Source organism: Haliotis rufescens, unplaced genomic scaffold (genome assembly GCF_023055435.1).
Source record: "Haliotis rufescens isolate VD_foot unplaced genomic scaffold, xgHalRufe1.0.p SCAF_20, whole genome shotgun sequence".
NCBI lineage: Eukaryota > Metazoa > Mollusca > Gastropoda > Lepetellida > Haliotidae > Haliotis > Haliotis rufescens.
Genome location: NW_025963891.1, coordinates 13,247,353 through 13,261,483, shown reverse-complemented (window position 1 = coordinate 13,261,483; position 14,131 = coordinate 13,247,353). Strand labels below are relative to the sequence as shown.

The following is a 14,131-nucleotide window of genomic DNA, read 5'->3' as shown; positions in this document are numbered from 1 at the left end:
TGATTCTTGAGAGAATGTGCCAACTACCACAATACTAAGTTGTAGAGATCATAAAAGTTTGTCAAATTATTACTGAATATACAACAAGCCATGAGGAAATATAAGATAGCTACGTGATAAATCACAAAGAACAATGAAGAACAAAGAGGGGTGTATTTCACGATAAAACATTCTTCTATCATGACATCATTTCTGGAGATTCGAATATGCGCTCACAACTTAATGACGTCATATATTGGACGACATTTATTTTGAGAGGGAAGTGTCTGTTGAGTTGTTCCCCATAGATGTAGCTGGGCTATGCAGATAATGGCAGTTTGCATGGAAAGGTGGGAGACATATGACAGTCGGTATTAAGAAAAAAGGTACGATGATTGACGTGAGGTTTGTGAGAATATGCGGGAAATACTAAACTTAACCAACCTTTCGTTAAATAGACTTGTCAGACATTTCTCAGGTCAGATTTTATCCAGAGAGTCATCATTATAAAAATTTGAGTAAATATTTTTAAAGCTTGTACATTTAATCACTATGCTCAAAGAGGCTGTACATAATGTTGATATCTCACGTAAGAAACAAATGACCCTTGGTCGTATGTTTATGCGCCCCTCATGGTTTATTCTCCCTGCAGTGTTTTATTATTATGATAAACAACTCCCATTTGTCGTTTATTCCTTAATTACAGATTACTTGTCCCAAGTGAATGAATGGTGTTAATCCCAAGCCGAGGGACTTCATTCTTTCACGAAGGACGGATAATTTGTAACTTTTGAGTAACTTCACTGAAGGCTGCCTATTGTACAGACGATGTAATGGAATCAGTTTGTGACGAAAAGAATGACATCATATCATATTTGTCTCAACAATGAAACATGGTGATGTCATATGGCTTCAACTGACCAATCAGCATTGAAAATCGCTAAAATACATATGTGCAAACATTGGATAGTTATTATATGCTCATTCTACCCTTGTGGGTGATATTAACAAATTATCACTTACATCAAGTGGTAGGTTGCATTTTGTTCTCTTGTGATTGACTTATAAATGGACAAGAATAAATTCAAAACAAATATATGATTTTTATGGCAACTGTTTTTGTATTTAACTTGATCTCACTGGGTGGCAAATGGTTTTAAGGTAATCGAAATGGTCGCTCCCTGGATACAAAATATATTGCCGTTTAAAAGCAAACTTAAAAGGATATTATTCAGGGCAGAAATAGGAACAGTGGTAATCACTCAAGAGATGAAAATATTAACAGACAAAGATCACCATGATTGGCACACCTAACCAAAAGGGAGCCTTGGTTTCAACATTTATACAGCACTGTCTGTGTTTTAATGATTGTGTAGATACAGAAGGGAGATTAATGAGATGAAGGTGTGAATAAAAACTTCCTTATTTTGTAGTTTACAGTGAACTCGAAGAAATGGGAGTACTACCAACACCTTAACTGCTTGCGTTACCTGCTCACCTCAACTTCAAACCTGTACGAGCCAAGAAGGGTTTCTCGATCAATGGGTGCGTTGACGATGACAGAAGCTCTGTAGATGCTTGTATCAACAGTATCAGGCTCTGATGGCCCAAGACGGAACAAGCCACGAGTATCTACAACACACAACTCTCAATACAACCTGGTTCAGGTAATTTACAATCATGTGTTAACACTGCACTCAGGAATATTACAGCTATATGTTAGACAAAGAACATCTTGACTTACCATTCTTCATCTTAATCTTGACTGGTCTAGGATTACCCTGATCTCCGTCACGAGCACCAATTTTCAGCTGCACAGATGTGTTCTGTAGATACACCAAAAAAGGCCCATTGTATTCAGTTGTCAAACCTTACAAAACTTAGTGGGTGTGTCAGTGGGTGTGTCAGTGGGTGTGTCAGTGGGTGGACGGAGGGTGCGTCAGTGGGAGTGTCTGTGGGTGTGTCAGTGTGTGAACAGCTGGTGTGTCAGTGGGAGTGTCAGTGGGAGCGTCAGTGTGTGCACAGTGGGTGTGTCAGTGGGAGCGTCAGTGGGAGTGTCAGTGGGTGTGTCAGTGTGTGCACAGAGGGTGCATCAGTGGGTGTGTCAGTGGGAGTGTCAGTGGGTGCGTCAGTGGGTGCACAGTGGGTGTGTCAATGGGTGTGTCTGTGGGAGTGTCAGTCGGTGCGTCAGTGGGTGTGTCAGTGGGTGCACAGTGGATGTGTCAATGGGTGTGTCTGTGGGAGGGTCAGTGTGTGCACAGTGGGTGTGTCAGTGGGCGTGTCAGTGGGTGTGTCAGTGGGTGCGTCAGTGGGTGCGTCAGTGGGTGTGTCAGTGGGTGTGTCAGTGGGTGCACAGAGGGTGTGTCAGTGGGTGCGTCAGTGGGTGTGTCAGTGGGTGCACAGAGGGTGCGTCAGTGGGAGTGTCTGTGGGTGTGTCAGTGTGTGAACAGCTGGCGTGTCAGTGGGGGTGTCAGTGGGAGTGTCAGTGGGTGTGTCAGTGTGTGCACAGAGGGTGCATCAGTGGGTGTGTCAGTGGGAGTGTCAGTGGGTGCGTCAGTGGGTGCACAGTGGGTGTGTCAATGGGTGTGTCTGTGGGAGTGTCAGTGGGTGCGTCAGTGGGTGTGTCAGTGGGTGTGTCAGTGGGTGCATCAGTGGGTGCGCCAGTGGGTGCGTCAGTGGGTGCACAGTGGGTGTGTCAATGGGTGTGTCTGTGGGAGTGTCAGTGGGTGCACAGTGGGTGTGTCAATGGGTGTGTCTGTGGGAGCGTCAGTGGGTGCGTCAGTGGGAGTGTCAGTGGGTGCGTCAGTGGGTGCATCAGTGTGTGTTTCAGTGGGTGCGTCAGTGTGTGTGTCAGTGGGTGTGTCAGTGGGTGTGTCAGGGGATGCGTCAGTGTGTGCACAGTGGGTGTATCAGTGGGAGTGTCAGTGGGTGCATAAGTGTGTGCACAGTGGGTGTGTCAATGTGTGCGTCAGTGTGTGCCCAGTGGGTGCGTCAGTGGGTGCCTCAGTGTGTGCACAGAGAGTGCGTCAGTGTGTGTGTCAGTGGGTGTGTCAGGGGATGCGTCAGTGTGTGCACAGTGGGTGTGTCAGTGGGTGTGTCATGCTGTTTTTCTACAGACCGGAACCCCAAGACGTCTTCTCGCATTTTACCAATGTGGAGAATCAAACCCAGGTTTTCAGCATGGCAAGCACTCACTTCAACCACATGAGCTCACAAACAGGCCCAAAACATGTGAAAGGACCAGTGAAGACTAAAATTATTCTTCCTTTTTTTCTTTCGCCATGACTATGATAAAATTGTGTACAATATTTGATATATGCAATGATGTTCACAATTCATATACCTAGTGTATATCAACTAACCTGTGGCACATTTTCCTTGACATAGATCGTGAGAGGAACATTGACAAATTCGGGTAGAGTGTCCTGGGTGTCGGCCACGTTGATCAGCACATTCACAGATGTGGTCAAAGCAGGAGTTCCTAAATCCTGGAAGAGAAGAAAGATTACTGTGTATTTTGAAATGAAGAGAGAGAGAGAGAGAGAGAGAGAGAGAGAGAGAGAGAGAGAGAGAGAGAGAGAGAGAGTGTGAGTGTGTGTGTGTCTGTCTGTGTGTGCATGAGTGTGTCTGTATGTGTGTGTGTGAACACTATGTGTGTGTGTGCGCATGTGTGAGTGTGTGTCTGTCTGTCTGTGAGTGTATGAGTGTGTCTGTATGTATGTGTGTCTGTGTCTGTATGTATGTGTGTGTTTGTGTCTATGAGTGTGTCTGTATGTGTGTGTGTGTGTCTGTATGTGTAATATGTGAACACTTTTAGCCAGATGAACATGAGGGAGCTGATCGGTTTGCACCAGAATGATGTATAAGCTCATGGCACACAGACACAAGACAACAGATTCCACACTTCCTACTTACCACTGCCTTCAGAGTCATGGTGTAACTTCGTCGTGACTCAAAGTCAAGTTGACGTTGTAGAACTATGAACGACCTATATCTCCCTGCCCCAGTCTGGGTTGTTTGGACAGTAAATGCATCACACGCTGTCCGCGACTAGAAAAAGATTTTCAACCATAATCAGATAATAAACCACACAATTTACATCACTTGTGTCAAATAAACAATGAGATATCAGTACTTTAAAATGAGTTCAGACTCTCATCTGTAAATGCTCATTCCTTAACTCCTAAAAATAGCAACTTGATCAGTCACTACTAGGGATGTACTGATCCATGGAATAAATGATGCAATGGAAGTCTACAGCCATACCGGTATACGTTGATGACAAAATATCAATAGTTAACATCAAATTAACGCTACACCACAGAATATATAGTTGTACCTATGTTGCAATAGTATCATTAGAGTGTTGTCTCTAGCTCTCTCTACCCCCATGCCATTCCCCTGCCCTCCTCCTCTCTAGCTCCCTCAACCCCCATGCCATTCCCCAGCCCTCCTCCTCTCTGCTCCTCTCTAGCTCCCTCAACCCCAACGCCATTCCCCTGCCCTCCTCTCTAGCTCCCTCAACCCCCACGCCATTCCCCAGCCCTCCTCCTCTCTGCTCCTCTCTAGCTCCCTCAACCCCAACGCCATTCCCCTGCCCTCCTCCTCTCTAGCTCCCTCAACCCCCATGCCATTCCCCAGCCCTCCTCCTCTCTAGCTCCCTCAACCCCCACGCCATTCCCCTGACCTCCTCCTCTCTGCTCCTCTCTAGCTCCCTCAACCCCCACGCCATTCCCCTGCCCTCCTCCTCTCTGCTCCTCTCTAGCTCCCTCAACCCCCATGCCATTGCCTTGCCCCCCTCCTCTCTGCTCCTCTCTAGCTCCCTCAACCCACGACTGCCAAACACGTCATTCCCCTGCCCTCGTCACAGGTGACTCACCTCAAGATCAGTTCCAGAACATGCGACTCTGACACGGGCATTGTCTGCACTATCTTCATCACGTACTGATACGCCGCTGAATATCGTGGTTCCCACTCCAGCATTCTGGAGACAATAAGCAAATTATAAAAGAATGGCTTCTATCTCACACCACAACCATCAGACAATTAACAATGACCTCACATTTACTTCTTTTCACATTTTATCTGGGTAGTGATCAGATTTAATTTTCAAAGAGTGCATAATCTTGAAGTTCACTAACATACTATCAGTACGGACGGTGCTTCTCCTAGCCTGTTATAGGCAGCAATGGTAATACTTCTTAATTGAAATAAAGGATAACCCAAATGATATTGGCATTAGTTCAATCTATGTATCAAAATGTTCTTTTTCACAGATGTCTGCTAACAATCTGTTTTAATCTTGTGTAGCTGTATTTACTGGTGCGGTCTGCTCCAGTTACAACCGCATAGACTTCCCACCAAGCATATAACAGGATTAAGACTCTGGGCCTAGATTTTCAAAACGATCTTAGCCCTAAAATTATCGTAAAGTTATCGTAAGGAAATCGTAGGGTATCGTAGCCTATTTTCGAAACTATCGTAGCCCTAAGATATCTTAAGTTTGTCGTAAATCTAAGATAGCCCTATACCTGTTGTAAGTTTATTTTATCCTCATCCAAGATGGCGGCATACTTTGCTCTGGACATTTTTCATGATGAAGATGACAATAATTTGATGACAAGACCGAGGATATTCCGAGACAGAACTCGTCCCCTCGATGCGCTTAACGACTTCGAGCTATTCTCCCGCTACAGATAGGTGTCGTAGCTCTGAGCGATCTGCGACAGGTTTACGATTGTTTCGAAAATCTATCTTATCTTAGTCTTAAGATATCTTATCTTTGAACGTAAGTAGTTAAGATTTATCTTAACTAAGATTGTTTACAAAATCTAGGCCCAGGATGATAATGGTAAAGATACTTTGGCATCTCATGTAAGAAATATTTTATTTAGATATATTTTGGATTTATATGGCTGTCTCAGGACATTGGTTGCACCTCATCATTTATGGTAATTTTCAAACAGATTTTAAGACTGCTTCTTTCAAGATTATCATGACACCCTCTACGCTTCATCTGAATTTAATTATTGTTCTCAGTTTAAATCTTGACTTAAATGTAGAAACCTATTTAACTTGTAATCTTCTCTCTTATCAATGAAAAATATTAATCATGTTTCGGTGTAATAACTTCAGACTTGCTGTTGAATGCAGCCGCCATACAAATCCCCCACATAACGAACACCCCTGCCATGCCAGGGGCTCTGATTACTTGAGGATGAATTACATGTGTTGTTGATAAGTGACAGCTATTCCAAACTGAGAAGAGAATGTTCTGCTAACCATCTCATAAATCCACCAACAACTTAAACCTTTGTAAGGCTTATGTCAACCGACAATATCCATACTATTAAAAGTTTTATTAAATTCCTTTGTCAAGTACTAAAGATAAGAAGCAAATCACCTTTTCCTGTAACATGAATCATACTTTCCTCCAGCCATTTATTCAGCATGTACATTTAATTATTTTATCCATCTAGCTTGTATTATGGGCCTAGGGCCTAAAGTACTGAATAAAGTCTGTCTATCTGTATTTACCTCCTCATAATCCCCTCTCTTATCATTTGAATGATTCTCTGTGAGATTGTGGTACTTACCTCATTCACACCCGTGCTATATGGGCCATTGAGAAACTCAGGGGATTCATCGTTAACATCTGTTAACGTAATGTCAACCTCTACTGATGCCTGCAAATATGGAAAAGATATTAAACGTTTTACAGGGATCAAACCCAACACTACATCCTTCATTACACGGCATTAGGAATACCCTACATGTAAAAGCATAGCGTGTCCTGTTTCACAAAACGTTCACAGTGCAAAGACTTTCAAAAGGGAATGACCAAAATGCGAGGAGAGAAATTATCAGACACACAACGGTCATTATCTACAAGTGTCCTCAAAAAGAATGAGTGTGGGGTCCAAAATAAACTGTTCTTTGTTTGTTGTTTAATGCCACACTCAGAAATATTCCAGCTCTACTATGGCGGTCTGTAAATATTCAAGTCTGGACCAGACAATCCAGTGATTGACATCATGAGCATTGATCCATGCAACTGGGATACAATGACGCGCATCAGCCCAAGTCAGCGAGCCTGACCAGCTGATCCTCTTAGTCCCTTCTTACAACAAGCATAGTCACCTTTCACGGAAAGCTTTGGGTTGTTGAAGACCTTTTCTAACCTGGATATTCCCGGGTAAAACAACCAGGATATTCACAGGTAAAATAACCTGGATATTCACAGGTAAAATAACCTGTATATTCATGGATAAAATAACCTGGATATTCACAGGTAAAATAACCTGTATATTCATGGATAAAATAACCTGGATATTCACAGGTAAAACAACCTGATATTCACAGGTAAAATAACCTGTATATTCATGGATAAAATAACCTGTATATTCATGGATAAAACAACCTGGATATTCACAGGTAAAATAACCTGTATATTCATGGATAAAATAACCTGTATATTCATGGATAAAATAACCTGGATATTCACGGGTAAAATAACCTGGATATTCATGCATAAAATAACCTGTATACTCACGGATAGAATAACCTGGATATTCATGGATAAAATAACCTGGTTATTCATGGATAAAATAACCTGGATATTCACGGGTAAAATAACCTGGATATTCATGGATAAAATAACCTGTATACTCATTGATAAAATAACCTGGATATTCACGGGTAAAATAACCTGGATATTCATGCATAAAATAACCTGTATACTCACGGATAAAATAACCTGGATATTCACGGGTAAAATAACCTGTATATTCATGGATAAAATAACCTGGATATTCATGCATAAAATAACCTGGATATTCATGCATAAAATAACCTGTATACTCACGGATAAAATAACCTGGATATTCACAGGTAAAATAACCTGTATATTCATGGATAAAATAACCTGTATATTCATGGATAAAATAACCTGGATATTCACGGGTAAAATAACCTGGATATTCATGCATAAAATAACCTGTATACTCACGGATAAAATAACCTGGATATTCATGGATAAAATAACCTGGATATTCATGGATAAAATAACCTGGATATTCACGGGTAAAATAACCTGGATATTCATGGATAAAATAACCTGTATACTCATGGATAAAATAACCTGGATATTCATGGATAAAATAACCTGGATATTCATGGATAAAATAACCTGGATATTCATGGATAAAATAACCTGGATATTCACGGGTAAAATAACCTGGATATTCATGGATAAAATAACCTGGATATTCATGGATAAAATAACCTGGATATTCATGGATAAAATAACCTGTACACTCATGGATAAAATAACCTGGATATTCATGGATAAAATAACCTGGATATTCATGGATAAAATAACCTGGATATTCATGGATAAAATAACCTGGATATTCATGGATAAAATAACCTGGATATTCATGGATAAAATAACCTGGATATTCACAGGTAAAATAACCTGGATATTCATGAATAAAATAACCTGGATATTCACAGGTAAAATAACCTGGATATTCATGGATAAAATAACCTGGATATTCATGGGTAAAATACCTGGATATTCACAGGTAAATTAACCTCGATATTCACAGGTAAAATAACCTGGATCTTTACAGGTAAAACAAACTGTTTACAGGTGGGGTCACATCATGCATATGTGCATAAATAAAAAAAACTACATCCCACAAGGTCCAGTATTCTGACCGATTACATGACTTACTGTTAGGCCTCTATTGTCCCAGCATGTAAACACTGGTTTGAGCAGACGAGCATTGTCTCCTGTTGTATTCTGAAATTCTTTCAAATAGTTCTGGAAGGAAAATACAATAGTTCTTAATAAAACTACAAAATCTTTTCACAAACAAAAGATACCTAGTGCATGGATGTTGAATGCATGGTAGACTTGACCAGTGACATCTTCCCAAGGCAAGGGAGTTAACTGACTGTAAAAGTCCAGTTTCCACCCTTGCCGAACTCGCCTGGTATTATGGAGTTACATTTTGGCTGAACTAACGAATCTATGCATTGTCCAATCAAAATCGCGCAATGAAATCGAAAACCGGTTCTTAAACTGTCATGCAGATTTTGGTCAATTGCAGGATTTGCAAAGCATGTGCACCGCCAACTCAATGTCAACAGATATTTTCCAAATCTTTTCATGTTTTTAATCAAGGTGCTCATGTAATTTGATGCAATTTGCAATGTAAGACCTGTTTTATCACAATATAGATCTTGATTATCGACTTGACTGACTGTCGCGGAGCTCTCTATACTATCGCTGCCACCAGTCAAAACTCCCCACTTTGATTGGTGGCCACAACCATGCTTGGAGTTGAACTCGCAACCGAATGACTGTTATGTTTAAAAACAAGTGATGACTGTTGTGACGCCGAATACACTTACCCCTGCTAAATAAATTCCTTATTTGTCAATTTCAATTTCATTAAAACTATCATGTAATTGATATAGTAAGAATGTAAGGGAGAAGTTGGTTGATTTTCCGTTAGTCTGCAATCTCGACCCAATCTGATTATACAGACAACAAAATAAATTCATCTGGAAAACATGGACCGCCGTCAACCTTTTCAAAATGAACTATGATGGCATTCCCAAAGAAATAAACAAAAGTATGAACGTTACTACATTTGGGAGAGGCCAAATTTCAAGATTCTTGTAATGGCCGCGCCCACACCGGTGGCAGCGATGTTACTGATAGTGTAACGAAGGTGTCACGCGCTGGGAAGGAGCTTGTACCAGAATCCAGTGGTTATGGCTCACGTTATAGATTTGGGTGCTGGCAGCGATGTTACTGATAGTGTAACGAAGGTGTCACGCGCTGGGAAGGAGCTTGTACCAGAATCCAGTGGTTATGGCTCACGTTATAGATTTGGGTGCTGGCAGCGATGTTACTGATAGTGTAACGAAGGTGTCACGCGCTGGGAAGGAGCTTGTACCAGAATCCAGTGGTTATGGCTCACGTTATAGATTTGGGTGCTGGCAGCGATGTTACTGATAGTGTAACGAAGGTGTCACGCGCTGGGAAGGAGCTTGTACCAGAATCCAGTGGTTATGGCTCACGTTATAGATTTGGGTGCTGGCAGCGATGTTACTGATAGTGTAACGAAGGTGTCACGCGCTGGGAAGGAGCTTGTACCAGAATCCAGTGGTTATGGCTCACGTTATAGATTTGGGTGCTGGCAGCGATGTTACTGACAGTGTAACGAAGGTGTCACGCGCTGGGAAGGAGCTTGTACCAGAATCCAGTGGTTATGGCTCACGTTATAGATTTGGGTGCTGGCAGCGATGTTACTGATAGTGTAAAGAAGGTGTCACGCGCTGGGAAGGAGCTTGTACAGTGGTTATGGCTCACGTTATAGATTTGGGTGCTAGTGTGCTATCCCCATACCCTGAGTCACACTATGATTTCTCCATCACTCCTTGTACGCTGTGACATGACGGAAATACTGTTAGCGACATTAATCCACCAGAAACTCCTTCACTGGCCCCGCAATAAATGGGTCAACGTGTCCTACCTCTCTGTCTAATTGTCGGTTAACGGTGACCTCGCCGGTACTCTCATCCACCTCCAGGGTCTGACTCTGTACCCCGTAGCCAGCAATAAAGTCTGTGGGGTCAGGATCCTGGCAGGACAGCACTCCCACACTTGTACCTAAAACAAAATATAGTGTTAATCAAAACTACTTTAATACTGGGGTATTCATGTTTAACCTAACTATTCCTGCTGAATATTTTACCTAGGTCTTAACGAGAAAAATGACATAAACTATTCACCTGACAACTAGCCATTGCCTCATGTAAGTTAACTTGGGATGACAGATGTAATTCCCTACATCTGTGTCATCCCACAATTCTTGTCCGTGAAGACACACTTCCATACTGACTTTAAAAGTCCTTTTTCCACATTTGCCGAACAATGCTGGAATTTCGGGGCTCGATCGTAGGGCCACCAGTGGCTATTATGAGTTATGTCCCTTCTATGTCCCTCCATTTAACCAATCAGATTCCCCCTCTCATATTACTTGCATTTGCAAAATATAATGGCGTTGCCCAGTGAAGACGATCTGGTCAATGATCAAGATCTATATTGTAATAAAACGGGTCTTTTGATTGGACTATGCATAGACTCGTTAGTCCAGCCAAAATATAACTCCATAATTCCAGCCTACTTTGGCAAGGGTGGATACTGGACTTTTATAGTGAGTTACCACACTTGCCTCCGGATGATGTTAGCTATAACCCATCAACATCAAGTCAAGAAACTAATAGAAATTTACATGTACCTTACATTTCTGTGTTCATTTCTCATCCAATACAGAAATACATGGTATATAGGAAGTGCACATAGTTTTGACGAATGAAATCCACATTTTATACAAAACATTTTTTATTTTTTATTTGTTGTTTAACTCAGCACTCAGCAATATTCCAGCTATATGATGGCGGTCTGTAAATAATAAACCAGACAATCCAGTGATTGACATCATGACCATCGATCCACGTGTAGCAGGGCGTGGAGTCATCCCACAGATGACATCCTTACCTTGTCAGCTTGCTGACGGGGTTAACCTCTTTGGTCATGTGGACAAGGCGTCCGACCTCTGATCAGAAGGTTCGTGGTTCGAATCCCATCACGGGACTCGGAAATTTTATGGCCGCTACATTGGCGCCCAACGTGGGGCTGAGCACGTTCATATTAAATTTGAGCAAAATAAGCCTCAGTACCCTACTATGCGGCCCGGGACGTGCCTTCTGTTGACGGGGGAGTATGTAGCAGGGCGTGGAGTCATCCCACAGATGACATCCTTACCTTGTCAGCTTGCTGACGGGGTTAACCTCTTTGGTCATGTGGACAAGGCGTCCGACCTCTGATCAGAAGGTTCGTGGTTCGAATCCCATCACGGGACTCGGAAATTTTATGGCCGCTACACACGCAATTGGGATACAATGACATGAATCAACCAAGTCAGTGAGCCTGACCGCCCGATCCTGTTAGTCGCCTCTTACAACAAGCATGGGATGTTGAAGACCTATTCTAACCCGGATCTTAACCTGTTAACGGGTCTATAAAATATTATTGGCTAGGGCTGTAACGATACACTTTGATGTGATACAATGCATAACTTAATATCAAAATACAGTGAACAATACATGAAAACTAGCATCTAGCCATCTAGTTGTTTGAGGTCTCTTGTAAATTCAAGCAGTAAATACTATGAACATTCAAACTATTCATACACCTTGAATATATTGTTTGTATCGTTATATAACATAACGATTCAATATTCGTATCATCACACAGACCAGCACTTTAGGTGAGTCGTAGTCCTGCACCATGACCGTGGAATATATTTATTTTATGAAAAAAACATAATCTAGAAATGCATACAAAAGCAAGTCTAGCCAGCTCAAGCTAGCTCTATTCCACAAATCAGCATAGTGAGTTTTTATTTTATTTTTAGAGTCAAGAAGGATATTGTGTAATATAAGATTTCAGAGACTAAATGTTAGTCTAGGTGAGTCATTACACCCCTTAACAAAATACACATGTCAACAGATATTAAAATAGCTTACCTATCTGTGTATTTTCCAGGATACCCTGTCTAGTGAGACGGTCCAGGAGGTTACCGTCTATACCTGAGCCACCTTGCAGTGTGAGGAAGAAGGGAGCATCGTTGGCTGCAACACAAATGCAGTTATGCAAACAGATTCACAATACATACAAGCACACACACACATAAATATATATGCAGCAAGTGAAATAAAATTCTCTTTTGGTTATCATAACATAACAGCGGGGAGTATATGCAGCAAGTGAAATAAAATTCTCTTTTGTTTATCATAAAATAACAGCGGGGAATATATGCAGCAAGTGAAATAAAATTCTCTTTTGTTTATCATAAAATAACAGCGGGGAATATATGCGGCAAGTGAAATAAAATTCTCTTTTGTTTATCATAAAATAACAGCGGGGAATATATGCGGCAAGTGAAATAAAATTCTCTTTTGTTTATCATAACATAACAGCGGGGAATATATGCGGCAAGTGAAATAAAATTCTCTTTTGTTTATCATAAAATAACAGCGGGGAGTATATGCAGCAAGTGAAATCAAATTCTCTTTTGTTTATCATAAAATAACAGCGGGGAATATATGCAGCAAGTGAAATAAAATTCTCTTTTGTTTATCATAAAATAACAGCGGGGAGTATATGCAGCAAGTGAAATCAAATTCTCTTTTGTTTATCATAAAATAACAGCGGGGAATATATGCAGCAAGTGAAATAAAATTCTCTTTTGTTTATCATAAAATAACAGCGGGGAGTATATGCAGCAAGTGAAATCAAATTCTCTTTTGTTTATCATAAAATAACAGCGGGGAGTATATGCAGCAAGTGAAATCAAATTCTCTTTTGTTTATCATAAAATAACAGCGGGGAATATATGCAGCAAGTGAAATAAAATTCTCTTTTGTTTATCATAAAATAACAGCGGGGAGTGTATTACCTTGACTTACAAAAGTGGGGTCCAGAGGACCTCCAATAATCAATCATAAATTATTTTAAGGGTCCTTGCAGGCAACATGAGGGTCCTGTTAAGTAATGAAATGATGTCGTGTACTATATGTTTAGATAATTACTTTAGAGCCTGGAATGAATCAATGATCATGTGGACAGTGGTCATGATTGATGGATGACATGATTGACACGCATACTGCTCTTGATGCACTATAGGTGCAATGAATATTATTGTGAGTCCCTTGGGACGAAGTATATTCCTTTTCTGCGTCCAATCTCAACATTTTCGCGTTAAGCCCTGCACAGGGGATAGTCACCACACACAAAACAGGGCCCTGTCCACAATGCGACTGTTGTGCTCAGACAATCGTAACTCCCATACATAGACTTAGAAGTGTCATAGCGCTACAATCACTTTGTGGAACAGGCCCCAGGTTATGTTACTGTGATAAAATAAATAATTCCTGGGGTATTTTCATGGGATTTGAACTATGGGCATAAGATGTGGGACGACTCCATGCCTCGTCCCAGGGACTAGTGACGACAACACTGTAACAAGGTGTCAGATGTGGGACGACTTCATGCCTCATCCCAAAGACA

The 14,131-nt window shown here is 41.3% G+C and overlaps 1 protein-coding gene across 1 annotated transcript in view; it reads right to left on the bottom strand.

Moving 5' to 3' along the window:
- LOC124131952 (cadherin-23-like) overlaps positions 1 to 14,131 on the bottom strand; it is a 50,024-nt gene that overhangs the window by 32,822 nt on the left and 3,071 nt on the right. Inside the window, exons 4-12 of the mRNA XM_048400859.1 lie at positions 12,589 to 12,693; positions 10,530 to 10,666; positions 8,717 to 8,806; positions 6,576 to 6,665; positions 4,859 to 4,963; positions 3,895 to 4,029; positions 3,342 to 3,467; positions 1,724 to 1,805; positions 1,478 to 1,611 (exon numbers count right to left, since the gene is read on the bottom strand). Coding sequence (XP_048256816.1) covers positions 1,478 to 1,611; positions 1,724 to 1,805; positions 3,342 to 3,467; positions 3,895 to 4,029; positions 4,859 to 4,963; positions 6,576 to 6,665; positions 8,717 to 8,806; positions 10,530 to 10,666; positions 12,589 to 12,693 — 1,004 coding nt within the window. The remainder of the gene's footprint in view (positions 1 to 1,477; positions 1,612 to 1,723; positions 1,806 to 3,341; positions 3,468 to 3,894; positions 4,030 to 4,858; positions 4,964 to 6,575; positions 6,666 to 8,716; positions 8,807 to 10,529; positions 10,667 to 12,588; positions 12,694 to 14,131) is intronic.